The sequence below is a fragment of the Podarcis vaucheri genome (assembly GCF_965113315.1).
Source record: "Podarcis vaucheri genome assembly, chromosome: 7".
Taxonomy (NCBI): Eukaryota; Metazoa; Chordata; class Lepidosauria; order Squamata; family Lacertidae; genus Podarcis; species Podarcis vaucheri.
The window spans coordinates 87,433,121-87,455,548 of NC_138765.1; the positions used below are offsets into that span (position 1 = coordinate 87,433,121).

The following is a 22,428-nucleotide window of genomic DNA, read 5'->3' on the forward strand; positions in this document are numbered from 1 at the left end:
GATGTCCAGGCACGACCCTTGGCGCGAAGCATCTCCACCTTCCTGGCTGCAGTCAGCTGATCTGACACGTCTTTTCTGCTGCCATGCTGACGTATGAATCAGATGTTGAGACTCCCCGATTCACCCGGCAGCAAATTTTATATATATATATATTTTAAAAGGCGACTAGACATTCTGATTTGGCACCCACAACCCATTTGGCTCCTATTTTTTCTATCCCAGTTTCTAACACTGGGGTCTTTGGCATCTCAGGGGGCAGCCTTGGGCAAGTCTCTCTTGTTTCCCACTGCCGCTCTCAGACTAGACTACCTTGCAGGGTTCAAGCTGAGATAAGGGCATATTTAATGATGTATAGATGGTATATTACACCAGTGAAATTAGCTAAAATGTATAAGACAAATAATAAATGTTGGAAATGTAAAGAAAAAGAAGGAACATTTTATTATATGTGGTGGGAATGTAAAAAAGTAAAGAACTTCTGGGAAATGATATATAATGAGATGAAAAAGATGTTGAAATAGACATTTTTTAAAAAACCAGAAGCATTTTTACTTGGTATTATAGATCAGGACATTAATAGGAAAGATGTTAAATTCTTTTTATATGCAACAACTGCAGCAAGAGTATTGTTGGCCCAGAAATGGAAACAAGAAGAAATTCTGACGAAAGAAGAATGGCAGATGAAATTAATGGACTATGCAGAATTGGACAAAATGACAGGAAGGATTCGAAACCTGCGGGACCAGAGATTTACAGAAGATTGGAAGAAGTACCGTATTTTTCGCCCCATAGGACGCACCGCCCCATAGGACGCACCTAATTTTTTTTTTTGGGGGGGGGGAATAAAGAAAAAAAAATTCCCCTCCCCAGGCACGGGGCAGGCGCGGGGGAAGCCCGAGCTTCCCCCGACCCCAGCCCCCAGAACAGCCTGTTATCTGCAAGCCTAGGGAGCTGCGCCGGTCTCCCCAGGCTTGCAGAGAGGTGCGCGAAGCCCGGGGGCGCTCTTCAGCGCGCACCAGGCTTCAGAATGCAGGCAGCTCTGCGCTACCTTCCGGAGCCCCGCGTGTCTTCGCGCCAGGATCCAGAGGGTGGCGCAGAGCTGCAGGAAGCCCTGGAGCGCAGGCAGCTCCGCGCCACCCTCCAGAGCCCTGCGCGGCTTCGCCCCGGGATCCAGAGGGTGGCGCGGAGCTGCAAGAAGCCCTGGAGCGCAGGCAGCTCCGCGCCACCCTCCAGAGCCCCGCACGGCTTCGCCCCGGGATCCGGAGGGTGGCGCAGAGCTGCAGGAAGCCCGGGAAAGCCTGCATTCGCCCCATAAGACGCACCCAGATTTCCCCTTCATTTTTGGAGGGGAAAAAGTGCGTACTATAGGGCGAAAAATATGGTATATGAATTATTTGAAGAGCAACTGTAATCAACAAATTACGCTAGTAGGACTACAATAAGTTTTGTAAGGAGAAATATACGAAGTGTTACAAAGTAGAAAAAGAGAGAGATATTGGTTATGAGTTTGAAATGTAATAGGGAAGATAAGAAATGCATACTGAGAGATTATACTGGAAACTTTTCAGACGGGATTGATGGAAGTCAAAAATTTGAATAAGATGTAAAAGTATGTTTAATTACTGTTGAAAATGATATGTTAAAAAAACTAATAAAAAATTACATATATACATATATATATATATATGGGCATATTTAAATATAGAACCTAGAGGCACTTGGAAGCCCATCTGAGTTCTCTGGCTCACATGCATGCCTGTGAGGCGGTGCGGGTTGGGGTTCCAGGAAAACGTGGGAGGATACTTGGAGGTTTTCCAGGGATCTATGCAGCTGGGTCAGGCAGACCAAGAGGTTCTGGGTTCATGGGATGCAAGGGACTGAACTGACCTCCTCCTTCCGATGGAGCCCAATCGTGTCTCGACTTTCATCTTCATCCTCAAACACACCCACAGCGATGCTGTCTCCTCCACCGTCTCTTCCGTACTCAAGGCTTTGCAGGAAGAGGGAGGGAAAGAGGCAAAGGAAACAGCACAGAGCTTAGACCTCAGTTTGAATCTCATCCTCTTCAAAGAGGAGGGTTTAGCCCCCAAACACATTTTCTCCTACGTAAGTCCCAGTCATGCTGAAGCATGCAAAGTTGTAACAAAAGAGAGAGTGCCTCTCTCAGTATGGGCTGAATGACTTCAACCTGGATCTGGACTCCGCGTTATCAATGTAAACAAGGCGTTGGCGGCGGGCTTCAATGGGGAGGCAGTGCTAGAAATTAGCTAGGCTCCAGGCACGTTTTGCAACTGGCACGGGTCCAACTGCAACCACGTGGAGATCTCTGGGTGCTGTGGGAATTTTCAGGGATGCAGGAGAGGATATATTGTCTGATTATATCCTTATCCAACTTGTGTTAACAAGTTCCACAATTTCAGCAGAGTAACATGCCCCTTAATTTTAAGTTTGCAACAGATGCGTTTTGCTCAGGCTCGCTAAAGCCTCTATAATAACTGTTCTGCTATTTCCCCCTTATTCCCTCATAAAATAAAAGAGACGACACAGTCTTCTACAAAAGTATAAAAAGAGTTTACTGACATTCTGTTCACAATCAGATCCCAGAAGGCAGACTTAATGAAGTAGCATACACTTGGAATCTATCTCTTAAGAAGACAGTTCCTTTGTCCTCTCTTGGCTGGAAGCCAAGAGGGCATCTTTGGCTCAGTAGATGTTGTTTCTTTGATGCATGTGGTGAAAGAGAGAGAGATGGCTGCCCTGCCCTGTGCTTTTGTCATTACCTGCACAGGTGAGGCCACACCCACCTCTAGTCACATGCAGAGGAAGTCTGTCCCAGCCCAGAAGGAAACAGGAAGTTTACCTGCTGGCTGGACAAACATCCCTCCCCATGTGTAAACATGTTCACTCTAGGAATGTTGTACTTGACTGCTCTTGTGTTTCACATCCTACAGATGCCAGGTTGCCAACTGGGGAAAGCAAAATGTCACTTAATCAAGGATCTGAAATATTTTCCTTGACGCGTGAATTTGTTTTATCCTTGCTTGTTTTAAACCACTTTGAGATTAGTTCTTTAAAATAGAAAGTGGTATAGAAATGATGATGATGATGATATCCCGGGGGGTGGGGGGGAGAACTAGGCAAACTAAGGCCCGGGGGCCGGATCCGGCCCAACTGCCTTCTAAATCCGACCCGCGGATGGTCCAGGAATCAGCATGTTTTTACATGAGTAGAATGTGTCCTTTTTTAAAAAATGCATCTCTGGGTTATTTGTGGGGCATAGGAATTCATTCATCCCCCCCCACAAATATAGTCCAGCCCCCCACAAGGTCTGAGGGACAGTGGACCGGCCCCCTGCTGAAAAAGTTTGCTGACCCCTGAACTAGACATTCCATTGTGGCAACCATAACCTAGGTTAAAGGTGCTATTTGGCAATTATGACTATATATCTGAGTTTCTAACACTGTGGAGAGGGTCTTTTACAGGGTGGGGTGAACCCACTGGAAGTTGGAACTGCTGCAATGCCATTTATACGTTTCAGGTCTGCATTTGCAAGGCCAAAGGCCCACAGTTTGGACACTTATTGTGGGGCACACCTCTGACCCACAAACAGTTTGCATGTCCCCCAGCCCCTTTCTGATTCATTCATGTCTTCTGCAAAGACCAGGCAAGAGTGACCCCCATCGCCTCACTCACCTGCCTTCTACCATCTGCTCTGTTCGGACACAGGCTGTGAAATACTGGCCAAACTGGTCCTGGAAGAGAAGCACAGAGGGCACTTGGCTCAGCTGTGGGGAAAGAGTTTGGCTCACAGAATCAAAGAAAGGAGAACAGGATTGAAGTGCTGGCCTTTATCCTGATCAAACAGCTAGCCAGTTCTTTCCTGGGGGGGGGGGGGGCTTGACACCTGCAGCTTTAAACCTCCCAGACACCTGAAATCATAGAATGGCAGAGTTGGAAGGGACCTCAAAGGTCATTTAGTCCAACCCCACTTTGGAGGGCATCAATCTGCAACTCACCAAACCAAACACAGATCACAGGACATGTACAGAGTGTTGACACCCCCTCCCCACAAAAAAAATCTTCAATTTCCAGACAGGCAGCAAAGAATTGCTTGTAATATGTGGTTTTTTAAATGGGTTTTAGTACCTTTTTGAATATTTTTGAATTGCATGGATTAAGTCTGCTTTATTGTGCTTTTTAAATTTGGTTTTTTTTATTGAAAGGCAGAGTACAACTCCCTCAAACAAAGGAAGCTCAGAATTCTTGAGCCCCTCAAGGGCCACATTCCGCATGGAGAGGGGTCAAGACTTGGACAAGCCTGACTGAACTGCCTTGAGGCTTCAGGGTTTTCAAATGTGGCCCTCAAAGGAGGTTACCATCTTGCCATGGAACAAAAGGCTCAATCTGCAGCATGCCACCATTGTGGGAAATTGCAGTCAAGCATAACTAGCAAGTATAGGGCTAGTTAGTACATGGAGGGGTTAAGACAATAGAGCTGTGTTCCTAGACTCAACTAGGTCACGCGCCCTCAGAAATGAAGCTTTCTACTTCCTTTCTCTCTCTTTCTGCACCATGTAACCAATGAAGGAGAACATGTGTAAGTTTGCCCAAGCTTAGAGCACGTTTGGAACCATATTCTGTATTTTCTACTCAAGAGTATTTGGCTGATGTTCTCCTTGAAGCTGCATGGAACAACACGTGTTTCAGACCTTTGAATCTGTAAGTAAGACATTTTAAACTTACTTAGTGTGGTCTGTTCCTTGAAAAGGGGGTAGAAAAAGGGGAGCATCATGAATGGGATAAAAGGGTCGAATGACCTATATTCCTGACACTGTACTGCTGCGCAAGTTGTGACTTGATTTTAAACTCTGCTGGGGCTTTCTGTGTGCTAGCCCCACGTTTTGAATCTAGGCACCCAGCCAATTCTATTGTTATTTACCCCCACACTTGAGTCCACGGGGATTCATATATTTAATTCCCCTATAACCAGCACGCTTGGTCATTTCTGAAAATGTGACATTTGGGGTACAAATGGTGAAAGTGTGCCTGCACACCTGCTCCATCACACCACCCCTTCTTTCCCCAGCCTTTTCCCCTCGCCACCCGCCAATTCCACTCACACGGATGACCACCCAGTCAGCTTGATGGAGAGGACAGCGGCTGCATTTGGCCCGGACTTTGAAGTGTGGCTTCCAGTGGAAAACTATCAGTGGGATTCCCACCATCAGCAGAGAGAAAAAGTGGCAGAGGATGATTTTCCATGTTTTGCTTTGGTAGCCTGTGACTTCCTGGGGGTAGAACAAAAACAGGCGTTTTTATTTAGTTATTTTTCTCTTTGACATCTGGTGGGAGGGCGTTCCACAGGGCGGGTGCCACTACTGAGAAGGCCCTCTGCCTGGTTCCCTGTAACTTGGCTTCTCGCAGCGAGGGAACCGCCAGAAGGCCCTCAGCGCTGGACCTCAGTGTCTGGGCAGAACAATGGAGGTGGAGATGCTCCTTCAGGTATACAGGACTGAGGCCATTTAGGGCTTTAAAGGTCAGTACCAACACTTTGAATTGTACTCAGAAACATACTGACTGGGAGCCAGTATAGGTCTTTCAAGACCGGTGTTATATGGTCTCGGCGGTCGATCCCAGTCACCAGTCTAGCTGCCGCATTCTGGATTAGTTGTAGTTTCCGGGTCCCCTTCAAAGATAGCCCCACATAGAGCGCATTGCAGTAGTCCAAGCGAGAGATAACTAGAGCATGCACCACTCTTGTGAGAAAGTCTGTGGGCAGGTAGGGTCTCAGCCTGCGTACCAGATGGAGCTGGTAGACAGCTGCCCTGGACACAGAATTGACCTGTGTCTCCATGGACAGCTGTGAGTCCAAAATGACTCCCAGGCTGCGCACCTGGTCCTTCAGGGGCACAATTACCCCATTCAGGACCAGGGAATCCTCCACACCCGCCTGCCTCCTGTCTCCCAAAAACACTACTTCTGTCTTGTCAGGATTCAACCTCAATCTGTTAGCCACCATCCATCCTCTAACCGCCTCCAGACAGGGTTTAAGGACCTTTAAGAATGACGCAGCAGAGGCAAATGAGCTCTGCCCTTGATTCTCTCTCCCATAACCGACAGGCCTCACCCCCACACACACATACCCTGTACTTACCATGCAGGTATTAGGGGGGCTCTGGTTGAGGGTGCAGTAGCCGAGTCGCCGGCCTCCCAGCAGCCTCTTGGTGTCTGCAATCAGAAAGAGAATGAGATCAGTACAAAATTATGTTCCTAAATGCGGGACAAAGGCATAAAGGTGCTTCATCCTGCTGTGGCAATGGACCAAAGAGTAGGTTGAAATCCCAGCCAGAACGGCTCTGGGGTCTTTCATTTTGGGAAAGGTAAAGAGTAAAGGGACCCCTGGCCATTAGGTCCAGTCATGACTGACTCTGGGGTTGCGGTGCTCATCTTGCTTTATTGGCCGTGGGAGCCAGCGTACAGCTTCCGGGTCATGTGGCCAGCATGACTAAGCCGCTTCTGGTGAACCAGAGCAGCGCACTGAAACACCGTTTACCTTCTCGCCAGAGTGGTACCTATTTATCTACTTGCACTTTGAGGTGCTTTCAAACTGCTAGGTTGGCAGGAGCAGGGACCAAGCAGCGGGAGCTCACCCCGTAGTGGGGATTCAAACCGCCGACCTTCTGATCGGCAAGTCCTAGGCTCTGTGGTTTAACCCACACCGGCACCCGCGTTCCTCTCATTCTGGTAAGTGGTATGTAATTTTTGCTTGCTTGTTTATTGAAAGCTGCCCCTGCTCCCTCTCCCTGGTAAAGGAACCAAAGTCTCGGGAGAGCTGTAAAATAAATGAGTTATGAAGGAGAATGAGTGGGTCTGAATGAACAGGGAGAAGAGCAAAGATCTTGAAAGCCCCGTTTCAATTAGCTTGGAGAGCAGCTGAGGTCTTGCAAAGCCCTTGAAGCTAATCACACATACTCTGCTCATGCAAAGACACCCTGTTACTCAGAAAACTTGCAGCAAAGGCAATGCTACTCCACATTTTCTTTTCTTTCTTTCTTTTTTCCAATTTTTATAAACAAACAAACCAAGAAAAATCCTAACTATAATTATTCCGCTATTATTAACATTGTTAAGTGACTTCCTCGAATCCCCCTGGCTGAATTTCAATGTACCGAATTTTTTACTCTATAAGACTCACTTTTCCCTTCCTAAAAAGTAAGGGGAAATATGTGTGTGTCTTATGGAGCGAATGCAGGCTGCGCAGCTATCCCATAAGCCAGGACAACAAGCGGGATCGCTGTGCAGCGATCCCTCTTGTTGTTCTGGCTTCTGAGATTCACAATATTTTTTTTCTTGTTTTCCTCCTCCAAAAAGTAGGTGCGTCTTATGGTCTGGTGCATCTTACAGAGCGAAAAATACGGTATATCACTGTAAGTTTTCCAAAACTAATTTCTCATAAAATTTACTTAATCAATTAACATTTTTCTTACTTTTCATATTATCTTTAAACATATTATTCTATAGCATCACATATTTAAATCCTATGCCAATCTGGTATTTGCAAGTATTTCTATTTGCAAATCTTAACATATTTAACTAAATATTCTTTAAATTTCATCCATTCCTCCTGGCACTCCTCCTCCTTCTGGTCGCGGACACTTCCAGTCAGGTCAGCTAGCTCCGAAAAGTCCATCATCTTCATCTGCCATAGTCCACATTTTCTCTAATTCCTTCATTGACTATTACTTCTTATTTCAGAAGGTGGGGTCTTGGGACAAAGGCGGGAGAGCTTGAGTGAAGCTGCCTGGCCTTCCAGCCAGTCTTGACCCAGCAGCACCTCCACCTTTCACCAGCTCTCATCCTCTTGCAAAAAGGCTGCTGGGATACAAGGAAGCAGTTGGAGGCTCTTACCTTCTTTGGGGCCTGACCTGCTCCCACCCCAAATCCCTGCTTACTTGTTTCTCCTGGGGTTCTGTCCTATTATTCCAAGGGAAGATGTGGCCAAACTGTACCTGAGGCTGTGCTACCTATCCGCCACCATTCCCACCCCTTTCCCAAACACGGCTGCAGGAAGCAGCAGGCTGGCACCAGGCCAGGGGAGCGCCAAGTTGCTCCACAGATTATCTTTGCCATTTGCTGTCGACAGCTGGCTGGCTGGCTGGCTTGCCCTGCTAAGGAAGCTTGCACACCTGACGCACCCACAGAGCAGGAAGCTCAGGTCAAAAGCCACACGGCTGACCGGGCATGACACCGCCAGCCAGCCCCATAAATGCTACAGCAGTGACCAAACCGGTTTCATCAGGTGGAATTTTCCAAATGAGCAAAATGGGCAGCCGGTGTTATGTGCAAAGCAGTGATGTGTACCCAGGGAGAGAGGAAAGAGCAGGTAGGAGGAGGGGTTTGGAGGAGAGTCTTTGGCAGGGGCAGCTGGCCCTTTCAGAAATGGCCTCTTCTGATAAAGGTAAGCAGGTGCGCCTCCAGAATTTGGTGGTGTGTGGGAACACAACAGGGGACTGAAGTGGGCCCATGCTTGTCACAGTCTTTTTCTTCCTCAGCACTAAAAAACCCTCCAGAGCCGTGTTTCTCCAAACGTGGGTCTCCAGCTGTTTCGGGGCTACAACTCCCATCATCCCCTAGCTAACAGGAGCAGCAGTCTGGGATTATGGGAACTGTAGCCCCAAAACAGCTGACGACCCAAAGTTTGGGAAACACTGCTCTGGGGCAAAAGGAGGCAACCAGCCGTAAGGGCAGGGGGCAGAACTGCAAAAGCAAGCGGAGCCAGGAAGATTCTCCGCACACATGTGCCTGTTTACCAGCCAATTAATCTTATTAAAACATTATGAATCCCTGCTGAGCTGCAACAGGCGTCCACTATTTGTACTTTCAGGAAACAATTGAAGACATTGTTGGTTCAACAAGCTTTTCCAGCTAAGTAAAAAGGTCTCTGGTGTAGGTGCTTTTATTTTTTTTGCTATTGTTTTAAAACCTACATTTGGTTGTCTTTTGTACTAGGTTTTAAATTACTTTGGGTTGCTGTTTTAGGAGATTCCTAAATTAATAAATCATTAATTTATTAATAAATTATTATTAATCATTATCTTTTAAATTGTATTTTAATCAACTTGTTTTTATTATTGGTTGTTAGCCGCCCTGAGCCCGGTCTTGGCTGGGGGGGTGGGGTATAAATAAATTTTTTTATTTTTATTTTTATTATTATTATCATCATCCGGAAGCTTGGCTCAAGTCTTTATACTTTATTAACATTTGTTATCTTTTAGGTGGAAGCAAAGTCTCGCTGCAGATTCACATTCACATGGATGTCCACAATATAGATTTGGGTGGATTTTTTAAAAGCAACATTCTCCCCTGAAACATGGTCAGAGGACATCTCTCCCTCCAATTCCTCCCCTCCCCTCAGCTTCAAAAGGGAAGTGAGCTGGAGAGCCACCATGGTATTGTCTGCCAGCTAGGTCCCCAGCCCCTCTCCCCCCTCCTACAAAAGTTGTGACAGGGTGCAGAAAAGGGGTCTGGAAGCCCCCTGCACAATTCCACCAACACACTGGGGCTGGGGACTTGTTTGCTGAAGATGCCTTTGCCAGGAAGCTGTACCCTTTTGCTAGTAGACTGCCTTTATTCAGACCTATCTCAAACTACAGTACTTTGGATACCTGAAGGTATTTCTGTCTTCGATATTTAGGCATTCATTCAAAACTGAGTTCCCACATTTGATGCCAGTCAAACTGTTTCAGAGGCACAGAGTCTAAAACACTGAGAATGTGAGGTTCTTAGTTTTGAAGTGCCACATCAAAATTTGAATTTCCCATTGGAAATCTGGGTGTTCTGCATGTTGTTCAGTGAGGACCATGTGCTGATTTAATAGCTATGAATATTATTGATGGGGAAAACCACAGCTGAAGGAGAAACCGGTTTGCTCACTGAGGCAGTGATTTTGCTTATGAATTGCTGGTGGCAGATTCCTGAGACCCTGGAAGGTGGGCTGAATGAAGTTAGCTCCTTCTTTCATTACTGTCACCATGCCTGTTAGGGAGGAGGAGGGCAGGGAAGCACTGACAGCCCACTGAATATGGCTTCCTGCAAAAAGCAGCTGCCCCTTTTGAAAGAGCATGTTCCTAGCCCTCATGATTTGCTTGAAAGGGCAGCATCAATCATTGCTGGAATCGCAGGAGTTGGTGCAAAGGGCCTTTACGGGGTCTCCAGCAGTTTTAGAGGCGACAGAAAGTTCTTAGTGAGGAGCAGTGTTTGGCCAAGTGAAGATGCTGGGGAGCCAGGATGGCACCTGATATCTCCACCATCTGGGGATCATTGGATCTGGACTGTTTTCACACACTAACACCCCATCCTGTAGAATTCTATCAGTTATGTTTTATTTGCACGATTGGAATGAATTTCTGGAACCAAAATGCTTTTTCTGTGCAGCCTGAGCAGGAGCAGTCACCGTTAAGAAAAAGAGGTCAGAACAGGCCAATAGATATGTGGGCTGTCCCTGGATCAAGGGACTTTTCTTTCAAACTTCAAAGGTCTTAACCTAGCTTAAGGATCTCATCTGAACTAACCAGACATTTAACTGAGAATCATTCACAGTCAGCCCATCATTTGAAAAACAAGACTTTAGAGCCGTCTTGGTCAAAAATGGCAACTAGACATCCAGTTTTGGCAACGGCATTTGCTCAACACATTTTCTTTTCCAGGACAGAGTTTGTAACACACAGCTGGGCCCAACACAAACAACTTTCTTTCCCCCTTTCTCCCTCAAGCCAAGATGGTCTGTGACATTCTCTGCTATGCAGCCTTATACAATCCCAGTCACAAGACCCACTTTCCACCCCGCTCAAGGCATAAAATGGCCCAGAACCTTCCACAAATCAGTCTCTCTCATGTCTATCCTGCAGGGACTGTCCCAGAGGCCCTTCTGGGTGGGAATTGGAGGGGCCAAAGCCCCAAACGCCAACTTGCCATTGCCTCAGCAAGACTCTCTGTGGTGTCCACTTCTACCTTCAGAATGGCAACTGGGGCCTCCCCATTAAAGAAGACTGATTTGGGAGCCTGTGTGTGTGGTGGTGGGGAGATGATGCTCAGGCCCTGCCACTCGCCACTGGGGCATCTGAATGGCCACAGCGGGAACACAATTACTGAATTGTTGTTGTTGTTTAGTCGTTTAGTCGTGTCCGACTCTTCGTGACCCCATGGACCAGAGCACGCCAGGCACTTCTGTCCTCCACTGCCTCCCGCAGTTTGATCAAACTCATGCTAGTAGCTTCAAGAACACCATCCAACCATCTCATTCTCTGTCGTCCCCTTCTCCTTGTGCCCTCCATCTTTCCCAACATCAGGGTCTTTTCCAGGGAGTCCTCTCTTCTCATGAGGTGGCCAAAGTATTGGAGCCTCAGCTTCACGATCTGTCCTTCCAGTGAGCACTCAGGGCTGATTTCCTTCAGAATGGAGAGGTTTGATCTTCTTGCAGTCCATGGGACTCTCAAGAGTCTCCTCCAGCACCATAATTCAAAAGCATCAATTCTTCGGCGATCAGCCTTCTTTATGGTCCAGCTCTCACTTCCATACATCACTACTGGGAAAACCATGGCTTTTACTATACAGACCTTTGTTGGCAAGGTGATGTCTCTGCTTTTTAAGATGTTGTCTAGGTTTGCCATCGCCTTTCTCCCAAGGAGCAGGCGTCTTTTAATTTCGTGACTGCTGTCACCATCTGCAGTGATCATGGAGCCCAAGAAAGTAAAATCTCTCACTGCCTCCATTTCTTCCCCATCTATTTGCCAGGAGGTGATGGGCCCAGTGGCCATGATCTTCGTTTTTTTGATGTTGAGCTTCAGACCATATTTTGCGCTCTCCTCTTTCACCCTCATTAAAAGGTTCTTTAATTATTATTTATTAAATTTATATACCACCTTTGGTCCAAAGATCACAGGCATCATCTAGTCCAACAAAGATCATAGAATCATAGAATCATAGAATCATAGAATCATAGAGTTGGAAGAGACCACAAGGGCCATCGAGTCCAACCCCCTGCCAAGCAGGAAACACCATCAGAGCACTCCTGACATATGGTTGTCAAGCCTCTGCTTAAAGACCTCCAAAGTAGGAGACTCCACCACACTCCTTGGCAGCAAATTCCACTGTCGAACAGCTCTTACTGTCAGGAAGTTCTTCCTAATGTTTAGGTGGAATCTTCTTTCTTGTAGTTTGGATCCATTGCTCCGTGTCCGCTTCTCCGGAGCAGCAGAAAACAACCTTTCTCCCTCCTCTATGTGACATCCTTTTATATATTTGAACATGGCTATCATATCACCCCTTAACCTCCTCTTCTCCAGGCTAAACATGCCCAGCTCCCTTAGCCGTTCCTCATAAGGCATCGTTTCCAGGCCTTTGACCATTTTGGTTGCCGTCCTCTGGACACGTTCCAGTTTGTCAGTGTCCTTCTTGAATTGTGGTGCCCAGAACTGGACACAGTACTCCAGGTGTGGTCTGACCAGAGCAGAATACAGTGGCACTATTACTTCCCTTGATCTAGATGCTATACTCCTATTGATGCAGCCCAGAATTGCATTGGCTTTTTTAGCTGCCGCGTCACACTGTTGGCTCATGTCAAGTTTGTGGTCAACCAAGACTCCTAGATCCTTTTCACATGTACTGCTCTCAAGCCAGGTGTCACCCATCTTGTATTTGTGCCTCTCATTTTTTTTGCCCAAGTGCAATACTTTACATTTCTCCCTGTTAAAATTCATCTTGTTTATTTTTGCCCAGTTCTCTAATCTGTCAAGGTCGTTTTGAAGTGTGATCCTGTCCTCTGGGGTGTTAGCCACCCCTCCCAGTTTGGTGTCATCTGCAAATTTGATCAGGATGCCCTTGAGTCCATCATCCAAGTCGTTGATAAAGATGTTGAATAAGACCGGGCCCAAGACAGAACCCTGTGGCACCCCACTAGTCACTCTTCTCCAGGATGAAGAGGAACCATTGATGAGCACCCTTTGGGTTCGGTCAGTCAGCCAGTTACAAATCCACTGAGTGGTAGCATAGTCAAGACCGCATTTTACCAGCTTCTTTACAAGAATATCATGGGGCACCTTGTCAAATGCCTTGCTGAAATCAAGGTAGGCTACATCCACTGCGTTCCCTTCATCTACCAGGCTTGTAATTCTGTCAAAAAACGAGATCAGGTTAGTCTGACATGACTTATTTTTCAGAAATCCATGCTGACTATTGGTGATCACAGCATTCCTTTCTAGGTGCTCACAGACTGTTTGCTTAATGATCTGCTCCAGAATCTTCCCTGCTATTGATGTCAGACTGACTGGGCGGTAATTATTTGGGTCCTCTCTTTTCCCCTTTTTGAAAATAGGGACAACATTTGCCCTCCTCCAGTCTGCCGGGACTTCGCCTGTTCTCCAGGAATTCTCAAAGATGACTGCCAGTGGTTCTGAGATCACATCTGCCAGTTCTTTTAATACTCTTGGATGCAGTTCATCTGGCCCTGGAGACTTGAATACATCTAAACTAGCCAAATATTCTTGTACTATCTCCTTAGTTATTCTGGGCTGTGTTTCCTTTGCTGAATCATTTGCTCCAAATTCTTCAGGTCGGGCATTGTTTTCTTTATCGGAGAAGACTGAGGCAAAGAAGGCATTGAGTAGTTCAGCCCTTTCTGTGTCCCCTGTTTGCATTTCACCATCTTCTCCTCTGAGTGACCCCACAGTTTCTTTGTTCTTCCTTTTGCTACGAACATACCCATAAAAGCCTTTTTTGTTGCTTTTAACCTCTCTAGCAAGCCTGAGTTCATTCTGTGCTTTAGCTTTTCTGACTTTGTGTCTACATGTGCTGGCTATTTGTTTGAATTCCTCTTTGGTGGTTTCCCCCCTTTTCCATTTTTTGTACACATCCTTTTTTAATCTTAATTCAGTTAAAAGTTCTTTAGATAGCCACCCTGGCTTCTTTAGGCACCTTCCATGTTTCCGTCTCATTGGTATTGCCTGACGTTGTGCTTTTAGTATCTCCCTCTTAACAAACTCCCAGCCATCATGAACTCCCTTTCCTTTTAGTATTGTTGTCCATGGGATCTCACCCAGCACTTCCCTAAGTTTTATGAAGTCGGCTTTCTTAAAGTCAAGAAATTGAGTCCTAGTATGCTTGGCTGCTCCTTTCCGCTGTATAGTAAACTTCAGAAGAGCATGATCACTCGCGCCTAATGATCCTTCCACTTCTACCCCACTAACCAGGTCATCAACATTGGTTAGGACCAGATCTAAAATGGCTGTTCCTCTTGTTGCTTCTCCCACTTTCTGGACAATGAAGTTGTCTGCAAGGCCAGTGAGGAATCTGTTTGACCTTATGCTCTTGGCTGAGTTTGATGTCCAACAAATATCCGGGTAATTGAAGTCCCCCATTACTACTATCTCCCTTCCTTTTGCATGCTTGGCCATCTGTTCCAGGAAGGCATCATCTATGTCCTCTGTTTGGCTTGGGGATCTATAGTAAACTCCCACAATGAGGTCTCTGTTATTCTTCTCTCCCTTAATTTTGACCCAAATGCTCTCACTTTGGCTTTGAGGATCTAAATCTTGGATCTCTTCACAGGTATACACATCCCTGACATATAACGCCACTCCTCCTCCTTTCTTGTCTGGTCTGTTTCTCTGAAATAGATTGTATCCCCCCATTATTACATTCCAATCGTGGGACTTATCCCACCAGGTTTCAGTGATGCCTATTATGTCATATTTAGTTTGCTGTACCAAGAGCTCAAGCTCATCTTGTTTATTTCCCATGCTTTGCGCATTAGTGTACAGACATTGAAGTCCATTAATCATTCCCCCGTGTCTCTTATTTAAGGATTTTTTCCTCCCACCACTAGGTCCGTGTGCTGTTTTCTCCATTTGGTCTATGACATTTGGATGATCATCTTCATTAATTGATAGGCTCCTACCTTCAGGAGCACTGTCTCCCTCCCCCACATTAGTCAGTTTAAAGCCCTCCTGATGAGGTTTCTGAGATTTTTGGCAAAAACATTTCTCCCAACCGTTTTGAGGTGCAGCCCATCACTTGCCAGAAGTCCATCTTCAAGAAACTGCAGTCCGTGATCTAAGAATCCAAACCGTTCCTGTTTACACCATTTGCGAAGCCAGCTGTTCACTTCCACTATTTTCCCCTCTCTCCCTGGGCCACGTCGTTCAACTGGGAGGACAGATGAGATGACAATTTGTGCATTTAGTTGCTTCAATTTCCTGCCGAGAGCCTCGTAGTCTCTTTTGATCTTCTGGAGGCTATTGCTTGCAGTGTCATTGGTTCCCACATGAACCAAGAGGAAGGGGTATTTGTCAGTGGGTTTTATGATTCCTTGCAGTCGTTCAGTTACATCTTGGATCTTAGCCCCGGGGAGACAGCACACTTCCCGAGACATCTTGTCAGGCCCACAGATCACTGCTTCTGTTCCCCTCAGTAGGGAATCCCCTATCACCACTACACGCCTCCTCTTGGGTTTGGTCGGGGTTCTTCCGTGAGCTGTCCGTTCCAAGGTCGCCTGCACATTCCCTGAGGACTGACTTTGCTGCACGTCTTCATATACCTGATCGACTGTAATGAGGGAGAGATCCTCAAATGGAGTCTGCTCTTCGTCTTCCATGCTAGGGGAGAGGACCTCAAAGCGATTGTGTATTTCTAAGCAATCAGAGTGAACCCTGGGCCTCCTACTTCTTTGAGTCACGTTTCTCCATATATCTGGCTCCTGTGTTGGTGAACTAGACTCCTTCTCAGGGGAGTCCCCTGTCTCCTCCTTGGTGGAGACGGTGTGCTCTGTTGCTTCCAAGAAGAGCTTCAGCTCTCTAATTCTTTGGAGCGTAGCTACACGTTCCTCCAGTTGCTGGACTTTGTCTTTTAAGAGAGCAATCAACATGCAATTGCTGCAGGTAAAGCTGCCTGCAACCTTTGGCAAGATGGCAAACATTGCGCAGGAATCGCAGGCGACTGCAGCTGTTCCCTCCCCTTCTATCTTGAGATCGTGTCGTTGGGGTTGGCTACAGAGGTCCTCCATCATAAAAAGCTTGAAGACAGGACAAATAACTTCCCCCACACAAAAAAACACCTAGATCTCCCCCCACAAATGTTTGAGACTAGCTCCCCTAAATCTAAAAGATGGATCTAACTGCGCGCGCCGCTAGGCACGCGCCGCTGCCCTGCAAACTCTGATAAGCTCCTCCCACAGCTAATCCCCTGCCTCAACAGAAACCCTGCCCCCTCTGACCTTTACACAGGGAAAACAGCTAATGAGCCACAAAGAAACACACACACACAAAGAAACACACACACACATCACAGGCGTCCAATCTAGTCTTTTACTCAACGTGGGGCATAAAACACAAAACGCATATAACCACCACCAGACTAGAGGGGGGTCCTTGGGCCTGATCCAGCAGCTCTCTGTGCTCCCAACTGTAAACCCCCCCCAATAGAAAAACTATAGATTATTTTTTTAAACCTTCATCCTTTATAAACTCGGCCCCCCACCCCCCGCGGTTCAGTCCTTGGCTCCCTGGAAGCCCCACTTTGAATAACTTCAGAAACTTTCCCTTTCTCCCCCTCCCCCTCAAAAAAATAAAATCGCTCACTGAGGCGAACGAAAATGAAAGAAAGAGGAAAGTCAGCAGGTTCGGGGGACGTGGGAGGACGTGGGGCAGCCCAGGCTGGTCCGGGGGTGGGTGGGGGGCACGCCTGTGTCTGCCTCACCATGTGCCCCCCTTCTCGGCTCGGGCGGCCCTCTCCGCTGAGCCCCCCGACCCCGTCAGCAGCAGCAGCAGCAGCTGTCCCTTCCTGGGCCGACCTTGCAAGGAGCGCCCCGCACCTGCTCCCTTCCGTGGCGCCCCCCCCCCCAGGGAGCTCCCCTCAATCCCAGGGAAAGGGCGAGACCCCCCTTCTTCCCCCCCCTTTCCCTGCCTCGCCGGGAGGCTCACCTGAGCTCATGGCCCCCCTCCACGAGGAGGAAGTGGAAGTGGAGCAGCGCCGCAGCGCCAGCCGCCTCCTTCCCGCGCGCTGCCCGCCAGCGCGAAGCAGCTGCAGCTGACGGTCCGGGGCCGGGCAGCTGGAGGGGCGGGGCCTAGCGCAAAGGCTGCCGGGAGTCGTAGTTCCTCCCCTCAGGGGCTGAAGTGGCGCCCCTTCCCCAGGTTCCCCCCTGGTATCGGGACCAGGAGGGCCCAAGAACACCAGTCGCGTATTCCACATTCCTTGCATCGTTTTTAAATAAATTCCACCACCCCCAACACACACATATTTATTAAAAAAGAGGGTAATTTAAGCTGCAGTTTTTTCCAGGTCCAGAGGCGCCAAGCCACGGCAGAGAGTAAAAAAGTGCTGTAAATAAAAAGGGCAGCGCGGCTTGTTTGTAGGGGGGCAGGTTGTTGGGTCAGGGTAACCCATCTTGATTCGCATGCCGTCAACTGAACACAACGAACCTTCCCATCTCTCACAGGGCGAATACAAACAAATTATAAATAAAGGACTGACCCAGAGGACGCTGATGCAAAGACACTATACAACAGAATGAAAGGATCAATAATCCTCCCTAAACAACCTCTCTCTCTCCCCCCCTTTCAATGTCTAGGACAATAGCGTCTGTGAAAAACGGACTGTGAAAAAGACTATGAATTGAAAGTGGATACTATATGTACCTTTCCTTGCTCATTTATTTTATTTTATTTTTTGTAGCACAAAAAATCTTGGATAAAAACTAATTCCTAGAGGAAAAAAACAATCCTTCACCATTCAAAAATTATAAAATATTCCCTGAAAAAAAGACACTTTCTTTGAGTTCACAGAGCAATCCTGAAGCCCTCTGAATGACCCCAGATATTTACTCTGCAGTTGAAGGAAAAACCTTTCCCAATAGTTCTTTTCACTTACAAATCCTTCAAAAGCTATAAACCTCTCACATAAATAGGGGTAGATCTGTGACAGTGGGTTCAAGAACTGAGGTATTTACCATTTCAAGGGAAAGGCTCAGACTGGTCAGGAAAGGGCAGCCAGCAAACTGTCAGGTATCATGACAAGAGACAAGCCGGGAGACAAGACTGCCTCTTTCTGTGATGCTTTTTGGGTGGGCAATGGTTTTCAGCTAGGGTGCTGTGGCACCCTGGGGTGCCTTGAATGATGGTCAAGGGTGCCATGAGCTTTCGGCAATTCACTCAAAAATGGTGCCCAACGGTTGCAAATGCTCCCGTGAAAATTTTGGCGGTCGAAACAGAAGGCTTTTTATCACAGGACAAGAAATCAGACCTCGACAACTTAACCCGCGGAAAAATATTTTTTTGAAAAAATCCCGAAGCCACGGGGTCACAATTTCAGAAAAAAATGTGACTTTCGGCAATTCACTCAAAAATGGTTCCAAACGGTTGCAAATGTTCCTCTGAAAGGTTCGGCAATTGAAACAGAAGGCTTTTTATCACAGGGCAAGGAATCAGACCTCGAAAACTTAACCGGCGGAAGACGATTTTTTTGAAAAAATCCCTAAGCCCCAGGGTCACAATTTCAGCATAAATCTGACGTTCTGCAATTCACTCAAAAATGTTGGCAAACTGTTGCAAACGATCCCCTGAAATGTTTTTCGGTGGAAACAGATGGGTTTTTATTATCGGAAACAGAATTAGCCCTCGACGTCTGAACAACCTTTTTTGAAAAAATCCCTAAGCCGCGCGGTAAAAATTTCAGCAAAAATCTGACGTTCTGCTGTTCACTCACAAATGTTGCCAAACTGTTGCAAACGATCCCCTGAAAGGTTTTTCGGTGGAAACAGATGGGTTTTTATCATCGGAAACAGAATTAGCCCTCGACGTCTGAACACCTTTTTCTGAAAAAATCCCTAAGCCCCGGGGTCACAATTTCAGCCAAAATCTGACTTTTGGCAATTCACTCAAAAATGGTGCCAAAAGCTTGAAAATGCTCTCCTGAAAGGTTTGGCACTCGAAACAGAAGGCTTTTTATCACAGGACAAGAAATCAGCCCTCAAAAACTTAACCGGCAGAAAATATTTTTTTGAAAAAATCCCTAAGCCCTGGGGTCACAATTTCAGCCAAAATCTGACTTTTGGCAATTCACTCAAAAATTGTGCCAAAAGCTTGAAAATGCTCTCCTGAAAGGTTTGGCACTCGAAACAGAAGCCTTTTTCTCACAGGACAAGAAATCAGCCCTCAAAAACTTAACCGGCAGAAAATATTTTTTTGAAAAAATCCCTAAGCCCCGGGGTCACAATTTCAGCCAAAATCTGACATTTGGCACTTCACTCAAAAATGGTGCCAAAAGCTTGAAAATGCTCTCCTGAAAGGTTTGGCACTCGAAGCAGAAGGCTTTTTATCACAGGACAAGAAATCAGCCCTCAAAAACCTAACTGGCAGATATTTTTTTTTTGAAAAAAATCCCTAAGCCCCGGGGTCACAATCTCAGCCAAAATCTGACTTTTGGCAATTCACTCAAATATGGTGCCAAAAGCTTGAAAATGCTCTACTGAAAGTTTTGGCACTCGAAACAGAAGGCTTTTTATCACAGGACAAGAAATCAGCCCTCAAAAACTTAACCGGCAGAAAATATTTTTTTGCAAAAATCCCTAAGCCCCGGGGTCACAATTTCAGCCAAAATCTGACTTTTGGCACTTCACTCAAAAATGGTGCCAAAAGCTTGAAAATGCTCCCCTGAAAGCTTTGGCGATGGAAACAGAAGGCTTTTTATCACAGGACAAGAAATCAGGCCTCAAAAACTTAACCGGCAGAATTTTTTTTTTTTGAAAAAATCCCTAAGCCCCGGGGTCACAATCTCAGCAAAAATCTGACTTTTGGCAACTCTCTCAAAAATGGTGCCAAAAGCTTGAAAATGCTCTCCTGAAAGGTTTGGCACTCGAAACAGAAGGCTTTTTATCACAGGACAAGAAATCAGCCCTCAAAAACTTAACCGGCAGAAAATATTTTTTTGAAAAAATCCCTAAGCCCCGGGGTCACAATTTCAGCCAAAATCTGACTTTTGGCACTTCACTCAAAAATGGTGCCAAAAGCTTGAAAATGCTCTCCTGAAAGGTTTGGCACTCGAAACAGAAGGCTTTTTATCACAGGACAAGAAATCAGCCCTCAAAAACTTAACCGGCAGAAAATATTTTTTTGAAAAAATCCCTAAGCCCCGGGCTCAGAATTTCAGCCAAAATCTGACTTTTGGCAATTCACTCAAAAATGGTGCCAAAAGCTTGAAAATGCTCCCCTGAAAGCTTTGGCCATGGAAACAGAAGGCGTTTTATCACAGGAGAAGAAATCAGCGCTCAAAAACCTAACCGGCAGAAAATATTTTTTTGAAAAAATCCCTAAGCCCCGGGGTCACAATCTCAGCAAAAATCTGACTTTTGGCACTCCACTCAAAAATGGTGCCAAAAGCTTGAAAATGCTCTCCTGAAAGGTTTGGCACTCGAAGCAGAAGGCTTTTTATCACAGGACAAGAAATCAGCCCTCAAAAACCTAACTGGCAGATATATATTTTTGAAAAAAATCCCTAAGCCCTGGGGTCACAATCTCAGCCAAAATCTGAGTTTTGGCAATTCACTCAAAAATGGTGCCAAAAGCTTAAAAATGCTATCCTGAAAGGTTTGGCACTCGAAACAGAAGGCTTTTTATCACAGGACAAGAAATCAGCCCTCAAAAACTTAACCGGCAGAAAATATTTTTTTGAAAAAATCCCTAAGCCCCGGGCTCACAATTTCAGCCAAAATCTGACTTTTGGCACTTCACTCAAAAATGGTGCCAAAAGCTTGAAAATGCTCTCCTGAAAGGTTTGGCACTCGAAACAGAAGGCTTTTTATCACAGGACAAGAAATCAGCCCTCAAAAACCTAACCGGCAGAAAATATTTTTTTTGCAAAAATCCCTAAGCCCCGGGGTCACAATTTCAGCCAAAATCTGACTTTTGGCAATTCACTCAAAAATGGTGCCAAAATCTTGAAAATGCTCTCCTGAAAGGTTTGGCATTCGAAACAGAATGCTTTTTATCACAGGACAAGAAATCAGCCCTCAAAAACTAAACCGGCAGAATTTTTTTTTTGAAAAAATCCCTAAGCCCCGGGGTCACAATTTCAGCCAAAATCTGACTTTTGGCACTTCACTCAAAAATGGTGCCAAAAGCTTGAAAATGCTCCCCTGAAAGCTTTGGCGATGGAAACAGAAGGCTTTTTATCACAGGACAAGAAATCAGCCCTCAAAAACTTAACCGGCAGATTTTTTTTTTTGAAAAAATCCCTAAGCCCCGGGGTGACAATCTCAGCAAAAATCTGACTTTTGGCAACTCTCTCAAAAATGGTGCCAAAAGCTTGAAAATGCTCTCCTGAAAGGTTTGGCACTCGAAACAGAAGGCTTTTTATCACAGGACAAGATATCAGCCCTCAAAAACTTAACCGGCAGAAAATATTTTTTTGAAAAAATCCCTAAGCCCCGGGGTCACAATTTCAGCCAAAATCTGACTTTTGGCACTTCACTCAAAAATGGTGCCAAAAGCTTGAAAATGCTCTCCTGAAAGGTTTGGCACTCGAAACAGAAGGCTTTTTATCACAGGACAAGAAATCAGCCCTCAAAAACTTAACCGGCAGAAAATATTTTTTTGAAAAAATCCCTAAGCCCCAGGCTCAGAATTTCAGCCAAAATCTGACATTTGGCAATTCACTCAAAAATGGTGCCAAAAGCTTGAAAATGCTCTCCTGAAAGGTTTGGCACTCGAAGCAGAAGGCTTTTTATCACAGGACAAGAAATCAGCCCTCAAAAACTTAACCGGCAGAAAATATTTTTTTGAAAAAATCCCTAAGCCCCGGGGTCACAATCTCAGCCAAAATCTGACTTTTGGCAATTCACTCAAACATGGTGCCAAAAGCTTGAAAATGCTCTCCTGAAAGGTTTGGCACTCGAAACAGAAGGCTTTTTATCACAGGACAAGAAAACAGCCCTCAAAAACCTAACCGGCAGAAAATATTTTTTTGAAAAAATCCCTAAGCCCCAGGCTCAGAATTTCAGCCAAAATCTGACTTTTGGCAATTCACTGAAAAATGGTGCCAAAAGCTTAAAAATGCTGCCCTGAAAGCTTTGGCCATGGAAACAGAAGGCTTTTTATCACAGGACAAGAAATCAGCCCTCAAAAACTTAATCGGCAGAAAATATTTTTTTGAAAAAATCCCTAAGCCCCGGGGTCACAATTTCAGCCAAAATCTGACTTTTGGCAATTCACTCAAAAATGGTGCCAAAAGCTTGAAAATGCTCTCCTGAAAGGTTTGGCACTCGAAACAGAAGGCTTTTTATCACAGGACAAGAAATCAGCCCTCAAAAACCTAACCGGCAGAAAATATTTTTTTGAAAAAATCCCTAAGCCCCGGGGTCACAATTTCAGCCAAAATCTGACA

General features: G+C 45.9%; 1 protein-coding gene across 2 annotated transcripts in view; it reads right to left on the reverse strand.

The window, feature by feature from the left end:
* LOC309536066 (polyamine-transporting ATPase 13A2-like) overlaps positions 1-17,444 on the reverse strand; it is a 43,344-nt gene extending 25,900 nt beyond the window's left edge. Inside the window, exons 1-5 of one of the 2 annotated variants that reach the window (XM_082229830.1) lie at positions 16,974-17,444; positions 6,155-6,228; positions 5,121-5,288; positions 3,694-3,752; positions 1,888-1,990 (exon numbers count right to left, since the gene is read on the reverse strand). In XM_082229830.1, the coding sequence (XP_082085956.1) occupies positions 1,888-1,990; positions 3,694-3,752; positions 5,121-5,288; positions 6,155-6,228; positions 16,974-17,250 (681 nt within the window). In that variant the 5' untranslated portion in view covers positions 17,251-17,444. The remainder of the gene's footprint in view (positions 1-1,887; positions 1,991-3,693; positions 3,753-5,120; positions 5,289-6,154; positions 6,229-16,973) is intronic. The other variant, XM_082229829.1, reaches the window with a different exon arrangement.
* Between the last annotated feature and the right edge of the window lie 4,984 nt (positions 17,445-22,428).